Source organism: Amphibalanus amphitrite, unplaced genomic scaffold (assembly GCF_019059575.1).
Source record: "Amphibalanus amphitrite isolate SeventyFive unplaced genomic scaffold, NRLGWU_Aamphi_draft 000201F_arrow, whole genome shotgun sequence".
NCBI lineage: Eukaryota > Metazoa > Arthropoda > Thecostraca > Balanomorpha > Balanidae > Amphibalanus > Amphibalanus amphitrite.
This window is the reverse complement of record NW_024881696.1, coordinates 366,174-387,613: the sequence shown is the minus strand read 5'-3', so window position 1 is coordinate 387,613 and position 21,440 is coordinate 366,174. Positions and strand designations below refer to the sequence as shown.

The 21,440-nt window shown below is 45.8% G+C and overlaps 1 protein-coding gene across 1 annotated transcript in view; it reads left to right on the top strand.

The window, feature by feature from the left end:
* Nucleotides 1-11,515, top strand: part of LOC122384890 (solute carrier family 13 member 2-like) — a 69,303-nt gene extending 57,788 nt beyond the window's left edge. The window contains exons 3-13 of the mRNA XM_043372694.1: nucleotides 249-514; nucleotides 681-795; nucleotides 3,827-3,954; nucleotides 4,304-4,441; nucleotides 4,632-4,760; nucleotides 5,180-5,365; nucleotides 8,628-8,713; nucleotides 9,078-9,167; nucleotides 9,445-9,638; nucleotides 9,757-9,894; nucleotides 10,648-11,515. Coding sequence (XP_043228629.1) covers nucleotides 249-514; nucleotides 681-795; nucleotides 3,827-3,954; nucleotides 4,304-4,441; nucleotides 4,632-4,760; nucleotides 5,180-5,365; nucleotides 8,628-8,713; nucleotides 9,078-9,167; nucleotides 9,445-9,638; nucleotides 9,757-9,894; nucleotides 10,648-10,776 — 1,599 coding nt within the window. The 3' untranslated portion in view covers nucleotides 10,777-11,515. The remainder of the gene's footprint in view (nucleotides 1-248; nucleotides 515-680; nucleotides 796-3,826; nucleotides 3,955-4,303; nucleotides 4,442-4,631; nucleotides 4,761-5,179; nucleotides 5,366-8,627; nucleotides 8,714-9,077; nucleotides 9,168-9,444; nucleotides 9,639-9,756; nucleotides 9,895-10,647) is intronic.
* The last annotated feature ends 9,925 nt before the right edge of the window (nucleotides 11,516-21,440 follow it).

Here is a 21,440-nt window from a genome sequence, read left to right as displayed (position 1 = left end):
AAAAATAAGGAGGTGTTACGCTATTTTGAATTGAATGTAAATTGCACACCAACAGTTGCAATTCGTAGCGGAAAATTGATTAATATAGACTTAAACTTACTGCAACCGGTCGGAAAAGTCCAAGTTATTAACAAACTCTCATGGACGTGAAACGGCCGCCAGCCAGCCCTGTAAATATGACGACTTTTACCCCAAATCGGCGTTTGAGCCGTTCCTCCCTCCCCCTCGCCCCTCGCTCCGCCTGTCAGGAGGCCTGGTGCGGCTACGGCGTCCTCATCATCGCCAGCTACTGGATGACGGAGGCGCTGCCGGTGGCGGCCACGGCGCTGCTGCCGACGGTGCTGTTCCCGCTGTTCGGCGTGCTCGACACGAGCACGGCCAGCCAGCAGTACATGACCAGCACCAACCTGCTCTCCATGGCCGGCCTGATGGTGGCCGTGGCTGTGGAGAAGAGCAACTTCCACACGCGCGCCGCGCTCCGTGTAGTGCTCACCGTCGGGTCGAGCGTCAAATGGTGAGGGCGAGCGGGACTCACAGTCAGGTCGAGTGTCAAGTGGTGAGAGTGAGAGAAATTGACTGCTGCTTTGACACCAAACTACCTAATTTGGTGCCATCTTGAATCATAACTCCAGCACATGCTTATGTTCAGAGCAGCTGATGGGTGTTCTGCTCCCTGACAGGCTGATGATGGGCTTCATGGGCATCACCATGTTCTTCTCCATGTGGATGTCCAACACGGCCACCACAGCCATGGTGGCGCCCATGGTGGAGGCCGTCGTGGAAAATCTCACCGAGGCAAGGTTCAGCTCATATCCACCTGACAAGCTCTTGAAGTGTTCATGCTGACTTGCCTAATAATCTTTGCAGCGAGCTCGTAACAACTGATAAGATTCTCGGGACGGTTTCTCTAACAGCATGATTGTTGACAAGAGGCACTTCGCATTGTGCCGTTGCTGTATGTTATCTTCAGCTTCAGATAGCCAATCTTCACTTTAACCCGCGCCCTGCTGGGGAGGGGGTGCTTGAACACCCCCGCCCCCGTTGTGTTTTTTTCTCGCGAATATCTCAAATACGGCGGCGCATAGCACCACCTTTTTTGGTAAACCTGTTTATACATCTTTTTCCCACATGTCATGAAAATTTCAGACCCCGGTCATTCAAGGTGAGCTCACCAGGTCATGACCTGTAAAGTGACACTAGCCGTTTTCACGACGGCCATCTGGTACACATTTTCTGCACATCTGGTGCAGATTAGGTGCAGATTTGGTCAAATTAGGTTCAGTGTGTCTCTTAGTAGCTATCAGCTAGGATTGCACTAATTGCTTATATGCCTGCTCTGTCTTGTTATCAGAGCAGGAATTATAAGCTGCATGTCTTGTTATTTCATCGATTAAACACTGAAATAACTCATAAAATAAAGATATTTGCTGTAAAAGAGATTAGGTGCAGATTTGGTCAAATTAGGTGCACTCGCCAGATAGCCCGTCGTGAAAACGGCTATTACCTCATAAAACGTTCCAAGGCTCGCTGTAGCTTAACCCGCGCACCGACGGGGGGGGGGGGCGGATATCCGCCCCCCCTGAGGTTTTTCGCGGATAGCGGGAAAACCGCGGCGCGTAGCGCCGCGAAATTTGGTACGATTATTGTCTCATCAATTTTACACATGGTGTGCAAGTTTGAACCTCCTAACTTTGAAGGTCAGGTCACCAGGTCACTTTGAATGACCCAACCTCGTCACTTTTTTGCAACTTTGTCACCGTGCCAGAGCTACAGTAGATGTCGGAGGCCTTTGAAAGTCGCAGGATGTTATTAGGTCATTAGTAGCTACAATTTGTATATCTCGGAATTTTGATGTCGGTGACCTAAGGTCAGGTCAATTTCGCGACCTCCCCATTATAAGTCAATGGGGGAAAAATCAACTCCCTGTTTTTACCACTAAAACGGGTCGGAATGGCCCCATATACCATACATGACTTCATATACGATCAACCTTCACTACCTTGAGGTCTGTTTTGCTGTTGGGCAGCTGTAAGGTCATGTGACGTCATCAAAGGTCACCAGCGGTTTTTTGCCAATAACTCCGTACAGGAACAAGATACAGCCGCGCGGATGGTCTCATTGTGTTCAGCTCGTCAAGACGCATCGAATGATATACATGATGACCTCGAGGTCACGTGACCTGAGGTCAACCTTTGACCTTGACCTTTCGAGGTCAACATATATATCATTCGATGCGGATTGACGAGAGGATCACGATGATGCCCCTAGTTTGTTCCTATCTTGACTAATTCGAAAGTTATTAGAGAAAAACTCTCTCCATATCTAGCGCCGCCATTTTGACTTTTTCGACCCCTGTGACGTCATCTTTGACGTGACCTGAAAATGACCTTAGTAAAAATTGTAGACCATGCCCGTGCGTATCCGATGCCGTTTACCGCTTGTCGCTATCTTGCTTCGTTCTCGAGATCTCAGGGGGGGGCGGTCATCCGCCCCCCCCCCGTCGGTGCGAAGTTGGCGCAGACCCCCGTCGGTGCGCGGGTTAACCGACAGAACGAACACTCTGAATCTTTCAGCGTTTGATAAGAGTAACAGTACGTATATAATATTTATCTTGGATTTTTTATATCTGTGACCTAAGGTCAGGTCAATCTTGCGACCTCTGCATTCTAAGTCAATGGGAGAAAATTGAAATGCGCCTCTTTTGGACGAATCGTTCTAAACCTTCTTAAACATCGGTTCATAAGTAAACATGACACACTGAATCGGAAAATTGCACCTGTGACCCCTCTGTGTACCCCTGAGGTCACCTCAGGTCATGAAAGGTCACCAGCAGTTTTTTACTATAGCTTTTGATAGAGACGTGCTAGAGCGGTGAAAACACGTCAGATGTGTCCAGCTCGATGGTACGGATCGACCGGTATGCAATATGACCCTTTCCAGTCTGGCCATGACCTTGACCTGAGGTCAATTTTTTTTTCAAAATGACCTTTCAAGGTCAACTTATAGTTCGTTCGAAGCGTCTCGACGAGAGGAACACGATGCTTGCAAAAGTAATGTCGTGTCGCTCTTGAGTCAAAAGGTATTACATTTTTTTTGTGTGAAAACGGCTATTTTTAGAGTTTTTGCCCTCTGGAGGCTAAACCGTTGACCTGAGGTCAAATCTGATGGCACCTCAGCGAAAGAGCGTTGAAAGAGCTATTGAATGCGCTTTTCCGCGGCGCTGTAGCTCTAGCGGTTTCCGAGTTAGCCGTCGGGTGTTTCGAAAATTATTGAAATAGACAAAATTTGAGCTTTGATGACCTCTGGTGACTTGACCTTTGACCTGACCTTAAAAATGACTGTAGTATTTCCGCCATTATTTTTGACGCTCATTCGATTGCCGCTTACCGCGTGTCGCTACGTGGTAAGGAGCCGAGTAAGACGGGGGGCGTGAAAAGCCCCCCCCCCCCCTTCCCCAGCACGACACGGAAAACTCAGGCCACCAGCATGGCGCGGGTTAACTGGTTTTCATTTGCGGGAAAATCTCCGTTGTAATACAACATTGGATTGTTATACTTATCTGACTTGAAGCTTCAAGTTTGTTGATAGTGTGCCATTAGTGAGCAATTTGCCACATCAAACATATCTCGGTCATCGGTGTTCATATGATATCAGCGTCACTTGAGAAAGCCATATGCCATTTGTGAGACTTCCGTGAGGCTTCCTACTTAGGGACGCACCGTCGTTGAAGTCTCAAGGATATTAGCCGAGCAGCTATTTCTCCATTCCAATCATATTATTCAATACAAGTAAGTAATAATCATAATGGCGACATTTTCTTCTTCAGAAAATGGATGATTCAGAAGACGAACCTGTTACTGAAAAAGAGGAAACAAGACAGTCAGAAAGGGATGCGGAAACGTTGAATATGGAGCCCGCTGGGTTTGATGAAATAAGCACTGAACTGACCGAAAAGTAAGCATCATGATGTCTATAATAATGAGTTTAATTGCACGTTTATCTACACAATTAGTATCAAAACAAACATTTTCAATGATATTATAATCAGGTTATGATAGAAATTAACTGTGTGGTGGATGACGACCTTTATCGCAACTCTTCATGCTGTACCGGGGACCAAAATGTTATATGTTTTATTTATTAGCGCTTATTTTCAAGTGACGTGATTATATGCCTGATGAACTGCAAGCATCATGACATTTGATCTACCAAATAAGGCTTAGTGCTTACAATCCGTAAAGCATCACCTATGAGTCCCGACCATCCGGCAAACTACCGTGCTGTGTGTGCTCTCGTGTCCCAGGAAGCCGGCTACCACGATGACGGTCGAACAGCTCCGACCGCCTCTGTTCCTTTGTGTGGCGTACGCGGCCAACTGTGGAGGAATGGGAACGCTGACCGGCACCACACCCAACCTCGTCCTCCGGGGCATTGTCGAACAGTGAGTTTTACAAATCACCGAGTGGTGAGTATGTTACATGAAGCTGCATCCCCTGCTTCGATGTGTGGAATTTAAATGAAAGCTTTGATTCCGTTTTTAGTTTTTTTTTATTACGATTACGCCGGGGGATGTCTTCCGAAATTCCAACTCATTCCCGGCAGAATCACATCTTCCCTCGGTTTCCCTTCAGGTATTATGGCACCGAGACGGGCCTGAGCTTCGCCAGCTACATGCTGCTGGGCGTTCCTACCATGCTGCTCTGTACTCTGATCGGATGGATACTTCTTATCGTCATATTCCTCGGGCCGCGCTACCTCCTGTGAGTACAACACCCATACGATCGTTTGAAGAGTTAACTGACCTCAAAGCTGTTTTTGCTGCTTGAGCGTCACAAATCGGCTTAAAACCGCATTATGATATATGTAGATGTTTTCATCAGGGTGAAGACTTTTCACCCCTATCTCTTCCGCCGCCTTCATAAGCTACCCCCACGGTCACGCATCTTTGTTTTGAGATGACGAGGGCTGGGCTCCATTCCCTAGCACACCATTATCTTTGGAAGAGGCTCATAGCCGACATTTCCAGGTCTGCGAACACTAAGCCGGGTGGATCTTCTAACACTTCTATCACACTAGCTGGTGTCTCTTTCTTTACTCTTAGGTGCCCTCACAGACGGTGACCATTCGACACACATCTCTCCCTACTATAACTAACCGACATGCCTCGCTGCACCCTCAGGAAGGACCCGACGGACCCGGCTCGGATCGCGGCCGTCCGTCGAAGTCTCCAGGACCGCTACGACGCGCTGGGTCCGATCAAGTTCCACGAGAGTGCCGTCTTCACCCTACTGTGCCTGCTGGTGGCACTGTGGTTCTTTAGGGAGCCCCAGTTCATGCCCGGGTGGAACGTCCTTTTCACTGAGACGTAAGGACATAGCCAGTTGTTTGCCGATCTATTACTGCACTATGTGGGCGACGAATTATGCTCATGAGTACCCACAACGATGCTTTGAAAAATGTCCAAATATGTTTCTGCTGAAGTCTTTATTACGGAGCGAGCGAAGCGAGCGGAGTCTTTCCTTAGATTACCGGAAATTTCTGAGTATGAGCGGCCGGCCGTGCGGACGCTTTTGCGAGGCTTATATCTCAGCAACCACTTGACCGATTTACACGCGGTAATTTTTGTAGGGTAGCTTCATCCCTTTTACCAAGTATTGGACTATTCCTGATGCATGTGGGTGACCCCTTATGCACGTGCCACGTGCAAAACGAAGAGGTGTCAGTTTTGCAATTGCTGCAATATTTCGGTAACTACTGGGCCGATTGCGCTGAAAGTTGGCATGTAGGTAGGCACCCACTAGGCACTGCATATCCATGTGCCAGAGTTGGGGTGCTGCTGCACGTGCGCACGTGCAGGGGTCGTTTCCAGATCTCGAGAACGGCTGGACCGATGGCGCTCAAATTTGGTACACGGTTAGGGACCAGTTAGTAGGGTGCCGTGCACAAGTCAGTTGGGACCCATTTTGCACGTGCGCACGTGCAGGGTGCCGCTTCCAGATCTCGAGAACGGCTGGGCCGATTGTGCTCGAATTTGGCACATCGCTAGAGACCAGTTAGTAGGGTGCCGTGCACAAGTCAGTTGGAGGTACCCCCTCGCAATTTCGCACGTGCAAGGCCCACCCTCTCGCTTGCTCCGTTAGTCGCCCCAAAAGGCGTTATACTGGTAATTATGTTTAAAGAACGCAACTTATTACGAGCGAGCGAGCGCAGCGAGCGAGCGAGTTCATACTGAATTAACCTTCCAGGCGGTGGGGGGGGGGGGGGCATTTTTTTGCCCCCCTTTAGTTTTTTCGATATATCTCGAGAACCGCTGCACCGATCGTCACCAAACTTTCAGTACCCTCCCGGGAGCAGCTAGCGCACATGATGACCAAAAATTTTTCCAAAGGCTATGATAGGTTGGCCGCTAATGACGTCAGAGTGACGTCATTTTTGCCATTTTCGACCCAAAAAAAGGTTTCGCGGGAAGAGCTGTCAGGCCTACAGCTTTAGAGATACAGAAAAAATGTTTCAGACATAAAAGGTGTGGAATTAAAAGGGCTACAAAACTGCTATTTAGGTTTTTCGAATTTTTTTGGATTTTGACCCCCAAAAATCAAAAAATAGATTTTTTGAAGATAATAGCCCAAAAATCCAAAAAGTTTTTTTAATTTCGAAAAAACCGGAATATATTTGATAGCCCCTACCACCTTCTATCTACATACCAAATTTGAGATCGATACCTCTTTTTTTGGCCAAGTTATAGCGAAAAAACTGTTAAAAATTGATGACGTCAAATTTTCAAACTCGATTTTTAGCAATTCTAGACCTCGTAGCGCAAAACAAAGACCACCATTAGACTCCCCGTGACGAGCTGCATCGAATCGATACCCATTTTATGCAAAAATATCAACTTTGAAATTTGGCCTTTTTTGACCTGACCTTGACCTGACCTCCACCAGAAAGTGACCTAAACCGTACCTGATGGTCTTATAACCAACACCATTGAGTTGGAAATGAAAAACTGGCCATAAAACATGCATGGCATAGCCTTAGTAAAGTTGGGCTCATGTGGTGACCCTTGGTGACCTTTGGTGACCTGACCTGTGACCTGACCTGGTATGACCGATGACCTCTAATAGCAACATATGTACTAGACAACTGACGCCTCATCGCTGATTTTCGACAAAATACGTTTTACTCGGTGTTATAGCGCTTTCCCTAGAAGCCCCGTGAACGGTGAAACATTTTATCTTTGACCTGACCTGTGACGTCATCGGTGACCCCGAGGTCAATGAAATTTGGTTTCCCTCGACAAATTTGACAGGGCTATCGAACGCCGTTCGAATTTTCCGGATCCGTCCAGTAGTTTCGGAGATACGGGGGGGGGGGCAAAAAAGTGCCCCCCCCCCACCGCGCGGAAGGTGGCTGGTAGGCCCACCGCCTGCCGGGTTAAGGGAAAATCCTGAGTATGAGCGGCCGGCCGGCCGGCCGTGGGGACGCTCTTCAAAAGCTAATATCTTAGGAACGGGACTTCCGATTGACAAGCGGTCTTCTTTACTGAATGTCACTTGGACGTAAAAGTTCTGTGGTGTGATGGCCACCATGCGTTCTTGCCAACCACCGCACGTGGCGCGTGGTAAGGTTGAACATTTTTTAAGAACCCCCAAAATTGCAACTTCAATAACGGCACAACGGTTGGGCCGATTGAATTGAAGCTCGGTACACAGTTAGGTCTCCATCTGATAATTCATCTGCATGTGTTAAAGGGACTATCCCACCTTCTAAAATGTTGTTAAAACCAGTTAAACTGTGCCCGACCTTATAGATTGGATGACCAGGAACACGGTTCTGGCATTTATTTTTCATTAAACATCTTAGGCTTCCCATATTCCAAACACAAACTTTCAAATATGTGACGTCACAGCCCAAAATTACCTCCTTCCCCAGGCCACATTACTGTCATAAAGCTGATTCTTTTTACTCTGTAGGCACCACAACAAAGTTCAGACCAAGTTTTAAGCGATTTTTCAACGAACAAACCCATTTAAATCAGAATGACTAAACGAGGTGACGTCACACTAACGGTCGCTCCATGTTGAAGATAGGGCCTTGCGCAAGGCCCATTTTCAAATGAAGGGAACGAATTTCTTCAACACCAAGAGGCCGCGGGGGTTGCAACCTAGATAGATAGTGGTTTCTGAACCTCGCCGCAAACTTGGCTATCTCAACTCAAACCCCATGTTAAAGGTGGGATAGTCCCTTTAAGGTTGGGGTGCTACAGCACGTGCGCACGTGCAGGGGGCGCTCCAAGATCTCGAGAACGGCTGGGCCGATTGCGCTCAAATTTGGTACACGGTTGGGGACCAGTTAGTAGGGTGCTGTGCAAAAGTCAGTTTGGACCCCGCTTGCACGTGCGCACGTGCAGAATGCCGCTTCCAGATCTCAGGAACGGCTGGGCCGATTGCGTTCAAATTTGGCACACCGCTAGCGACCGGTTAGAAGGGTGCTTTGCACAAGCCCGTTGGAAGTACCCTCTCGCCCTTGCGCATGTGCAAGGCTCACTATCTCGCTCGCTCGCTCTTCGCCCAAAAGGCGTTTTACTGGTCATATTCACCGATTGTTTCCCACCTCCCGGCTATTTTCAGTAATATCGATGACGGAACAGCAGGCATGTTGATCGTCGCCCTGATGTTCATGATACCGGCCAGGCCCAGATTCTGGTGTCTCAAAGGTAGGTGAAACACATTAGCTGCTTTTTATATCCATACATAAGCTGCTATATTTCAGCTTTGTTTACATAAATTAATTACTTTTTATCTTTATGTCAGGTAAAGTAAATTGTATTGAATCTTTGGAAAAATATATGAAAAATATGGAAAGTCATGGATGAGATAATAAGTGTTATATCATCCATGGGAAAGTTATAAAAAGACGCACGGACCATTTTGTCTGCCGGCCGTCCCTTCAATATTGATCTGCTATCGACATCTAAGCTGCTACCGGAGAGTAATATGCCGGCTGCGTTTGGTTTGCGTGTTGGTCTATACAACGGTACCGACATGTCATGCGTACATACCTATTCTTTTCTTTCACAGAGGAAGGTCATAAGGCTGAGCCCAGCGAGGCTTTGCTGACTTGGCACGACGTTCAGACTCGGCTTTCCTGGGGCATTGTTCTGTTGCTTGGTATGTTCATAAGCGGAATCGAGAGCTGTGCCCTTGTGTCTTGTAGGTGGTGTTTTGCTAGCTACGTATATTATCAAGCACAAGTTTAGTTCATTCAAAGAAAACAAAAGCTGATCACGTATAACATTTCAATGCATCATATGTGACATCATGACCTGATATATCATCATATGGCCAATAATCCTCACAATTCACATACGTAACCTACAACTGCATAACCATCTGCTTCTGGCCTTGCCACTCGCCCCCCACACACCCCTCGCCTCTGTCGCCGCAGGCGGCGGATTCGCGGTGGCCGAAGCCACCACCGAGTCTGGGCTGTGCACCTGGCTGGGAGAGCAGCTGACGGCGCTGGACGTGCTGCCCAACCCGGTCATCATTCTGCTGATCGCCATCTTCATCACCATGCTGACCGAGGTCTGCAGCAACGGCGCCATCGCTTCCGTCATGCTGCCCGTCATGGCGCAGCTGGTAAGTGGACCATGGTTACCCTCGCTCTTCATCTCGAAGGGAAACTGTAAATGAGAGAGACAGGTAGGTGGAGACGTTTTGAAGAGAGGAGTCGACAGATGTCTCCTCTGACCCACAGGCTGTGTCCCTTCGCGTGAATCCGCTGTACCTGATGCTTCCGACGACCCTAAGCTGCTCGTTCGCCTTCATGCTGCCCGTGGCCACGCCGCCAAACGCCATCGTCTTCGGCGCCGGCAACCTGAAGTCGAAGGACATGGTAAGACGACCCAAGTAATAAACGGTAGGCGCAGTTAAAGTTAAGTGCATATGTAAGCTTTTCATGCTTCGCGGTTTACGTTCCTGACCGAATGTGACCCCAAGTTATTCAAGGGCGTCTTAGTCATCTTGGCTCTCATTCATGTTCGTCCGTTCATTTTATATTGTACGTTGCTGCAATAACAAAAACACATCCCATCACTCTCCCCTCAGCCCTCTCCAGCTCTCCCCCCGACTCCCTACTCTGAGTCGTTGCCAAGCAACCGTTGGCATGACAACCAATCTGGGCACTCCGATTGGCTAAAGTTTCCCGCCATACCGGGATCACGGATTGTGAAGGATGCTCAGTTGCAATTGCATGCAACTGGCCTCGGGGCACCTCTCCCGAGGTGGATCCACAATCCACCTACACATATACCTATTACCTAGCTAGCCGCCCATGTGATACGTTCGTTTTTATTCTCACCGTAGACTACTTTTATACTGAGATTAGTTTTGGGTTGTAGCGATTCAGCGAATAACCATTCTAATCTTGGACCAAATGGCACAAACCATCGCAAATTAGAGAGTGAGTGTGACTGCAATGGCTCTATTTATATAAAAATATACACGTTTCAAACAAGTAAGTGGTCTCCGCTTCTTATAACTACTCTCAATACTTTGTGTTGCCGTATAGGTACACATTGCCAGAGACTTGGAAAGGCTTAGGACGCAGCAGGATAGCTAACACAAGCGACTTTGCCTTATTCCACAGTTGCGAGCCGGCATAGTGATGAACCTCCTCTGCGTGAGTGTGACGATGCTGGTCATCCCCACACTCGGCAACGCGGTGTTCGACCTTGACACCTTCCCGGACTGGGCCAACACCACAATCCCCATCTGAGCAGGACGCCAAGGCGACACGAGCGCTAATACGTTAATGAAATCGCCAGTCAACGCCTGAGAACTAACAACAAACTGGTTGCCATAGTGAATAGCCGGCAACGTCAGCAAGTCACACACCAGACCTAGAGTATTGATCAGACATGAGTCCAGCAGCTCCAGTTACGTAAGGAATTACGTAACATTTTATCTTAGATGCCTATATCGTTTTTATCCCGTGATGCCATCATTATATCTGATTTGCTGAGATTTACTCTGCCAATGAGGCGAGAGTCGCATTTGTGGGGTTTTGTTTTAACATGGAGAGTGGAGACACAAATCATTCACGAATCATTGTTTTCAGCTACTGCACTATACTATTGTAAGTACAACTGCACTATATATTTTACATATTTTACGATCTACAACTGTACTATCGCAAGCCGATGTTTGCTCCCAGGTCGGGTCATTCTTCTTCTTTGTCTATTTAAAATTGTTAATTTATTGATAATTGATTATTGTCACCGAACTCTTACGGTTGTATTCCCCTTACTATCTGCAGGCTAACAGCCGTTCACCGTTGATCTAAAGCAAAATGTTTGCCATTTTTCTCATACCAATCCACCAAGTGTTCCCTGGCGATCCAGATTGCCATGCAACTGACATGGCAAACACTGGAATACAGTACGATCGTGTCAAGCAAGACGCATAAGTCAGAGTTGGCACTGGCGCAAGCATCACGGAAAGATGATGAGCGATTGGAAATGAACGCCCATGTCTTTCGAATGGCTGTTTGTGATGTTCGCCTGTTTGTTGTGGGTCGATTATGTATGTGACCATTGTTATATGATGTAAATATATTCCATCTTAATTGGCGGGTATCTGAGATAAAACCATGCGACGTAAGGAAAAGTCGCAAAATATTGGGAAATAATTGGAGGAGGTATATCAAGTGCTCATAGATTAGACTGATGATGAAGGAGGAAAATGTATGCATTAAACTGGCACTGGCAGAGGATTGAGTGCAACGGGTGTGAGATTGTTGCATAATGCAAATCTAGAATAGGACAACGATTACAAACAAATCACCGTCTTTTCGGAAACAATCGTTCTGAGCGATTCGGTCATCAGTTTAACCCTCGCATGTGTGCGGCGTTTTCCAGCTTCTAATGTGTAGGGGGGGGGTCGGTTGGACCCCCCCCCTTGCCGTTTGGCCCCTGATCGAGCTAGAGCTTCGCGGAAAAAACGAGCGTGTTGCCCGTGACGAGAGGAAGCCGATGATACCCAATTTTAAGGTCCTAGGTCATTGGTTGACCTTCCAGGTCAGGTCAATGACCCAAGGTCGGGAAAATCGGGACCTGTTAGAAAGTCGTAAAGTGTGGTTGCTAAGGGGTTTTTCGGGGTGCTGATCACGAATATCGTGTTAGTTTTGATCACAGATGATGTCTTGAAGCATTTAGACCAGGTCGGGTCAGGTCAGGTCAGGTCAACCAGTAGGCGTCATGACGGGTATTAGTATTACGTGTCAACCGCCTCTAACAGCTTCGTAACATGTTACGAAGTCACCAAAACTACTTCGTAAATGTTCAAATGGTTGCTAAATTCGAATTCAGCTCCAAAAACTAGCCTAGAAACATGTAAAACTCGAAAAAGTGAACCGAGGTCACCAAAGGTCAATGACCTGACCTGACCTTCAGGTGACCTTGACATCCACCCTAATGCATGGGAGCAACATCAAATCACATGTTTGAACGTTTGAAACCGCGAAAAGCTTGCAAACGCGCGGCTAATGCGAGCCGACATACGCGGAATCGCGATTCCGGCCAAACATGGTCTCGGAAAAGAGGTCACAGGTCAAAGGTCATTGGGGTCAGGGTCATGAAATTTTCAGGGTAGGTGTAAAATTGATCAATGCGAGGGTACTGAAAGTTTCGTCGCGATCGGCCGCTTTTTACGCGAGTTATTCGCGAAAAACCATGGGGGGGGGTCCATCCGACCCCCCCCCCTACACATGCGAGGGTTAAAGCATTGCCTTTCCGGTTATATTTAAGCAGAGTGATTGTCTCTGACCGTTCTCAGCTCTCGGGAAAGCCAACTAGCCTTGAACTAGCCATGCAACGCTCCCTCCCGAGCACGGACCTCTCTTTGTGACTGCCTCGCCACCTACAGTACACAGCACCAGCCCCACCGACCGATACTGGGCGGCAGGGGGCGCCTATGGCTGCGGTTCGGCAATGTCTGAGACAGATCCTTGGATATAGCTCATAAGGAGCACGTGCGACACGCTGCATTTAGCTATGTCCTCTGGCAGCTGTTTCATCCTCATCCCCTAAACTTTTCAAATGCTACCAAAGTAAATGACTTATTCTGGATCAACAAAAAGTTTCGTTGTTTATAGATTCGCGTGCAGGCTATAAAGTTCTATATCATACCGAACGAGACCGGTAGAAATTAACTTTCAAGACCGAGTTTGGTATATATATGTATATACATGGTATATACATGGTTTGGTATATACAGTGTATACCAATGACAATTTTTCCAGATTGAAGCTCTTAGCCGACTTTTGAACGAAGCCATCCCAAAATGTTGGCTGAATGCAGTCTGGTGTAACATTTTTGACCGTAGTTAATTTGCTTACACTAGACCAGTTTACACCGCACCTCTCCGGCTAATGTATTTGAATATAGGGCAGGCAGGTATACAGTCATAGCAAATATCCCGGGTGTATTGATTAGGCATCAGACGAAATAAGAAGTTATATTGACATATTATATTCCTTACTGTATGCCTGGCCTATTCAAATACATTAGCCAGAGGGGTGTGGTAATAACTGGTGTAAGCAAATTGACCACGGTCAAAAATGCATTACCAGAATGCACTTAAGCCAACATTTTGGGATGGTCTCGTTCCTAAGTCGGCTAAGAGCTTCGGTCCAGAAAATAAATTTATCGTTGGCATACAGTAAAATACATACCAAACTCGGCCGGTGATAAATTTTCAAGACCTCAGTCCTTACTGATTTTTGAACTCGGCCTTCGGCCTCGTTCAAAAATCCAGTAAGGACCTCGGTCTTGAAAATTTATTTACACCGGCCTCGTTCAGTATTATATAATACCAATATCCATTTTATGCTTATCGAGCTAAGCGCCCTCAGCACACCATGAAAGACGCACCCATAATCCCGCTATATTGTTGATGCTGCTGCTATACATTGCTGATGACACTGTCTATGTATTAGGCCGAACCCATCCAATTGAACCACTCTCCGAGCCGCCCTGATGAGCTCAGTATTAGTAAACGATACAGGCGGAGAGTCGTGTAACTGGCCCATTGTGTACAGCTGCAGCTAACGGCACTGAGCTGGGCAGCGGGAACATTGCGGTCGTCCCCTCCTCTGGGACACTTTACATAACAGATGTACCGGTTGAAAGTAAACGTGTTTTGGGGTGCTGCCACTAATCAGCATTCGAGATCCGCTAGGGACGGGCTACCTTCCCCATGAACGTTTACATAAATGGACAGTTAATGTATACTATGTATACCGGGGCTCTGCAAGATGAGTGTTGTGATAAAATGCACAGGGAAGAAGACAGAAGATTGGTTCCCCTTAACTGTTCTCATATCTTCCCACGCTGTTTGGACTCATGTGCTGTAGATTTGTCATTACAAAACCAGTATTCCCCCAAGATGCCGCGGTTCCGGCACCGAATTATCTCAATGGAAACCGTAATGCTGTTATAAAATCATGCGTGTGCATCTAGAAGGTGGGCCTCTGCGTTGTTACCTGCAATCACGAGATGATGCCATCCTGTTCCACTCATTTCCTTATATCACCCGTGACTCGGAATGACCATATCAAAATCAAAACTGAAAACTTAAATCGTATATCATGCATGACATACAAATCACGCAATAACTAGGAATGTGTCCTAGTTAATTATAGTGAATTCCAGATTCGCTTGTATCTATTTTATTGAATATGTAAAATGTGCAACAAAAGTACACTATCGTGCATACTTCCTGGGTCCTGTCCGTCTTTCAAACAAAAGAAGCCATTCAAGGCGGCACAGTGGTCTAAAAGGAGGATTTAATCCAAACTTGAACACTAGAAACCACAGCATAGGCGGCAGGTTGTCAAGTGAAAGTTTATGGACATGCATGACAGTTTGTAAGCAAGGCCATAAGGAACGATAGCCATATTCAGTCATGGCGAACAATTCTGGCTGCCAACAGTACGGACAACTCAGTGACCGCAGCCTCGTCTAGAAACGCCCCATTTCGGCAGTTCCAGACCAGCGATAGGATCTCTTGTCAGCCACGGCTCTAGCGATCTTCTGGATAACAGGGGCGAACTCGGGCCTCTCGGTGAAGGAGATATTTAACAGGAACATTTTAACCGATTGTTGTGCGGCTACACGCGGGAATACCTGGAGAGGGTTGCGTCGAAACAAAAGTGTCATGTGTATCTTTTTTTTGCACATGTTTCTGTGTGTTAGCGCTGAATGTCGCCAAAAAAGAAAGAAAAAAACATGTGAAGGCTGAACCACTCTCCGAACGCCCTTGCTCAGAATACTGCACAACTCAGCACGATTGTGTGATTCAGACAGAAAGAAATCGATGCATCGCATGTCTTGCCACCTTTGTTTATCATGTCTCCCAGTTGTTTTTCAGCGATGTTTCTGCATATTTACCCCAAATGCCTTCACATATTGCCATATATGAAGTACCTAAGGACAGATGCTTGTGAATTTCGATGGCTCCATCAGGATCCTGGTGGTGTGGGCAAATCCGTGGGCAAGTGAAGCTGAAGTGCCGTTCAAAACTACTCGAAAATGGAGTGTGGTCTTCGTGATAATCGTCAAAAGATATATGATTATATCTCATAATTGCTGTGGCTGAATTCATGTGGTGTTATTTGAAACATGTTATGATTTATTTCTGAAGTATAGAGTCGATAAATTTTCACGGACGCATTTAAAGTGGCGCTCGGAGTGCGCGCGCATCTGATTTACGTGTATGCTGTACCACAAAGGAAGGCTCGAGGGGTCATTGACACCTAATTCATTGTTTTGATATTAGCGAGACAAAAAGTAAAGGCCTGGCTACACTATGCGTTTTCTTCGTGCGTTTTTTGCGTGTTTGCGTGTTTTGCGTGATATCGTTCTAGAAAAAAGAACGATATTACGTTTTTGTGATGTTTTTCACCTTAAATTTTAGTTACATTAGAGTTATATTAGCTTTTGTATATAACCAAAGTAAAAATTATATTGTTTATAACTTTTTTCCTAGAACGATATTACGCAAAACACGCAAACCTGCAAAAACGCACGCAGAAAACGCATAGTGTAGCCAGGCCTTAACCCTCGCCCGCACATGCCATTTTCCCATCCTAGAACGCACATGGGGGGGGGGGGGGGGGGTTGCCACCCCCCCCCGCGCCATTTCGTTCCTGTTGGAGATAGAGCTTAGCGGTAAAGACCAAAAAGATTCTTTGGGAAGAGACGAATCCAATGATACCCAGTTTTACCTTCTCAGGTAAGTCGTTGACCTTCCAGGTCAGGTCAAACTAAAAAATGTTGCTGTTTTGGGTCACCGTTGGTTATCAAGTGCGCTGCTTATCAAATACCGATGACGATGCTGTTTTCTGGTGCCAAGCCAACTAGAACCTCTTTGTCACACTACCCGACCAGAATTTTGCTGCTGAGGTCATTTCAGGTCAAGTTAGGTCAAGGTCAATTATATGTGTTTGTATGTCTGTGTGTGTCTGTGTGTATACTGATGTGTGCACCGATTGTTTTTGGGTCCATATTACATGAAATCATGATCTGAGAAGCTTTTACCAAAAATGCAGTCAAAAAAATTCACAAAAAGTCAATTCAGCTTGCCTAAAACTCAATTATCTTAGATGACCTAGGTTGGCCTTGACCCTGACCTTGACCCCTGTACATCGTCGAACAACATGTTCCATGATAGGTGGGAGGTAAGACTGGCAAAAAAGACCGAAATCAGGGTGTCAAAAGCTCACAAGGCCCATGGCAAACGCAAGATGTTGAGAATTGGCCATTTGGGTCATGACATGACCTGAAAAACAAGGTCATATCTCCGAAACCAAAAATCACAGAAACTTGAAATTTTCAGTGGACATCAAGAAAGGATAGAGGAGCAGCTATACGAAAAATCAGCCTTCTAGCTCTAAAAATGTTGAGTGCAGAGCAGAAAGACTACCTGGGGGGGTGGCAACCACCCCCCCCCCCCCCCATGTGCGGGCGAGGGTTAAGTGAAACTACGTGCTCGAGACCGACGTTTTTCGCACCAGTGCAGTGGTGCAGGCATATACACAGAAAATGCTTTCAATAGTTATCTGCATCGCTCTGCAAATATTTTAATATGCAGTCCGTGACCGTGTCGCCAATGCTTTCGAAAGCAGCACCGGTACATCCATATATGTTCTGCTTTAGACCGTTTTTACTCTGCAAACATTTTCAAATGCCAGTGCTATCCTACTGGGCTCATAAATAGATCGCAAAATAGCTTGTGATAGATCGATCCTACATATTTACTTTGAGAGGAATGGACTGTCACGAGTATATAAATATGTTTATGCATATCACGGGAAGGTATATCGTAGTAGTGCTTCACTTGTTAATAAGGATGCCATAAATGGATAGCAGAACGACACTGGTAGTAACACGCCATTATCGTACCACTACGTATGCGATCAAGAAGCGAGCTGTTGACGGAAAATGTAATTTTGGGAGGAAAATATGCCCTAAGATTGCCCCTTACAGATCACAGTCAGCCCCAGCTTAGGTTATCTGATATTTTGTTGTGATTTTCACACACCCACAGCTAATCAGGATAAGACGTCTGCGGCGGTAGCATGGAAAAATGATTTTTGCCAATCTTTATCATTACAAGCCTTTTCAAGGGGTTAGCGTGACATAAACCCAATGCTAATGCATCAAAAGCATCTACATAGCTTGCGGTGAAAAGCTTGCTGAACCCATTTTGCAGCAGCCGCTAATGATACCGCTGTGCACTCGCGGGTGAACATAGCTGCGTACGATTCCCTCACCCTTTGCGAATTGTCAGATCATATGCTTGCTATAACGGCCCCTTAAAAGAGAAAGGATAGATCGTAAATGTGTTTGGACTCATATTGTTTACTTTTTGTCTTGCAACTCAACACGTTCAAGCCAGCCATGGACGTTTAACATGCACCAACAGCATCACTTAAACACCCAAGTGACGTGTTTTTTGTCATAGCGATTTGTCAGACCTTTCATTTATTGAGGAAAAGCGACGTCGCTTTACGGTTAAAATGAATATTGCTTAGAACACGTGAGACTGAAAACATATGTTTCAAAACCTTGAATTTGTCTTAGATTGATAATCTGGACCCAGCCTGAGATGTCTATGAGCCTAGAGGTACAATTTGAATGTAACGTTTGGACCACAGAGCCTGGCACTTGCCATTTTTACCGTTTTTTACATAGTTGATGGTGGGAATGCTTAGCAAATGCGCAAAATAAACCAATGGCTTGTAGTTAACTCATCACATTGTAAGAAACAAATGCACTTCATCTCAAGGCCTGCAATTTAGACCGCGTTGCCTCGCCGTACTGCGGCGCATTCAATCATTTAGCCTGCAACGGGTGGGTAACTATACTGTAAGGAGGAAACGCATTAATACTGTCGCAGTATACGGGAAATGTGCTTCCCAAATTACCAGTACACCCGGAAATCAGAGGACAGGAAGAATATGAAGAACTATAGTACGCCGTGCGAAGATACAGGAACGTCGAACATTGAGCAGAGGAGTTACTTGAGACTTGCCTTAGTGGTTGTAGCTTACATAGGTAATTGCATTATCAATGGTTAGTAACTCGCCACCATTTTAAAATAGAAGTTTTGGTCAACTATGTAAAAATCGTCACAAACCATATGAACAGTGTTTTTACCAAGGTCTCTGGCCCTCCTTTCCTTGCACAGGTTAGGAGGAAGGATGACTTAAAAAAGAAGGTCCATTTGAAGGCTTAGGAGGAAGGCATACCAAGTTTCTAGCTATATGTGTAACAGTTTTAATTGTACCGTTATTTACATCAAACAATAGGTCACATCCAGAGTGCGATGGAATGACTCCGTTATAACCATATCATTATGGCACTGGATTAGACGAATATTGGAGTCATTTCGCCAGTAAGTCATTCGCGCATTTTCAATGCCCAAAGTGCCATTTTTCAAAGAAAATCAATTTTTTCAAACTATTTTGTGTGACACTTCGACTTTTTAATGTCAAGCCTATTCGTCTTTATATTGACTTTTGTAAAGACATTTGAAAAGATCGCAGCTATACGTACGTGGCATTCGATTAAAAAGAATAATCAGACAAGTCATTTTAAATGCACTGATTTTTTGGTGCCGCTAGGAATGCAGATAATCTGAGACTGTGATAGGTATAGACTCTGATGGTAGACAGCCAAATAGCCTCTGAACTTGGCAAATGGTGACGCAGAAGGACAAATAAACGATGCCGTCATCTCCGTTGTGCAATGCAAAGGACTGCTTAGGTTGGGGATATAAACAAAACACAATCAACAAAACCACAAAGCATCGGTCTGCTATCAATGTTTATTGTCAATAAGAAAATGAACTGATGTGCTGTCTGTTTATCAACAAGCACACGGTCTCAGAAAACATATACGTTGTATTTCAGAAGAGTGTTCTGCCGAAACAACATCAAATGAAAACGATTTTTGTATCCTGATCGTGGTCGAAAGAGAAGCTATAAGTTTGTTTGAATACTTCTATTTGTTTTCCACATCATTGAGTGAATATCGGCAAACAACATTTTGCACATTCACAGTACCGCTCCCCTCACGCACACCGCCACACACATCAGGACAGCCGCACCGACCACTGATCAGTACTTCCTTACGGCAGCGGTTTTGACTTCCAACAGAGCTGAACTACCCCTGCGTCCTCCACTGACTCCCAGCGGACGTCCGCAGCGGTCTCGTTTTTACCGACCGGCGGTACAACTCCCATGGGAAGTGTCTCAGTCACGCTCCGCGGCCGTGCCGCTCACGCCAGTGACCTCAGAGGACCCTTCCCCTCTCCTCCCCTCCTCCCCTCCTATACCAGAAGACCTCCGCCCGGTCCGCGTCCCAGCGAGGAGAAGATGACGCAACCTTCGCGGCTATCGTGTACTGCTTGCTGCTTTGTGATATTTCTTTTTGTTACGCGCTCATTTGTAATGAGTCCGTAACAAAAGATGCATACAAAACCATCAATCGTGAGGTGCATTCCTAAGATTAAGGAGACATTTTACTTTTGTATCGTATATGGTTCTAAGTGTTAAGTTAGTGGGTGTAAAATAAGCAAACAATAATAGAAACGAGATATTACTCCGCCCGAAACATGTCACACGAAATAAGCGTTGAAAATGTTAAACTAAAGATATTATTAGAAAATGGGGCAATAGACTGATGCAGCTAAAATATGTATTGTAAACTACATCAAGCATGATGCATGACAATCATCAAGGTGGTGTTTGAATTCATCAGTGAAGTAGTCATAAGTTACCTTTTCAGGACATGAATCTACATTTTGCATGTAAGACTGCTGTTATGAGATAATTGCCCAATCGAAATGCTCGCCGCTCGCCACATCTGTCTCGTTCACTGTGGTTCAGGGTTTTCTGCACGGGAAACCCTGAACCACAATCGATCACATATCGGTGCGGGATGTCGCACAGAAAGATTACCTGTCCACAGTCCATGACTTGCCAGCAATGAAATTATTGCATTAACGTCTCATGCGCTTAGGTTTTTCTCATACGGTAAATAATACATTTAGTTAGTGTTACAGTGTGTGAATCACATATTTGGAACATTTACATCTGTAAATTTACATAATTTACATTTGTAAATATTCCAAATTTCCCATTCATTAATTCTCGTCATTACATAGGTGCCCCTTGAAAATAAACTTACCGACATCCTGGTGCACGATATAAAGAGATCGATCTAACTTTTTCGCGCTAGCGCGGGGGACGCCTACGGCCTACGCCTCTCAAGAGTTTTTGGGCTCTCTGAGAAACAACATTTAATAAACCATCGCGTAAGCAAATTGTTGGCACTGATTCAATTTGGATTATTTTGCCATGAAGGCAGAACCGTTGAATTGAGGTGAACTATGCTTAACCCTCGCCCGCACATGGGGGGGGGGGTTGCCACCCCCCCCCAGGTAGTCTTTCTGCTCTGCACTCGACATTTTTAGAGCTAGAAGGCTGATTTTTCGTATAGCTGCTTCTCTATCCTTTCTTGATGTTCACTGAAAATTTCAAGTTTCTGTGATTTTTGGTTTCGGAGATATGACCTTGTTTTTCAGGTCATGTCCTGACCCAAATGGCCAATTCTCAACATTTTGCGTTTGCTATGGGCCTTGTGAGCTTTTGACACCTTGATTTCGGCCTTTTTTGCCAGTCTTACCTCCCACCTATCATGGAACATGTTGTTCGACGATGTACAGGTGTCAAGGTCAGGGTCAAGGTCAACCTAGGTCATCTAATATAATTGCGTTTTAGGCAAGCAGAATTTACTTTTTGTGACGTTTTTTGACTGCATTTTTGGTAAAAGCTTCTCAGATCATGATTTCATGTAATATGGACACATAAACAAT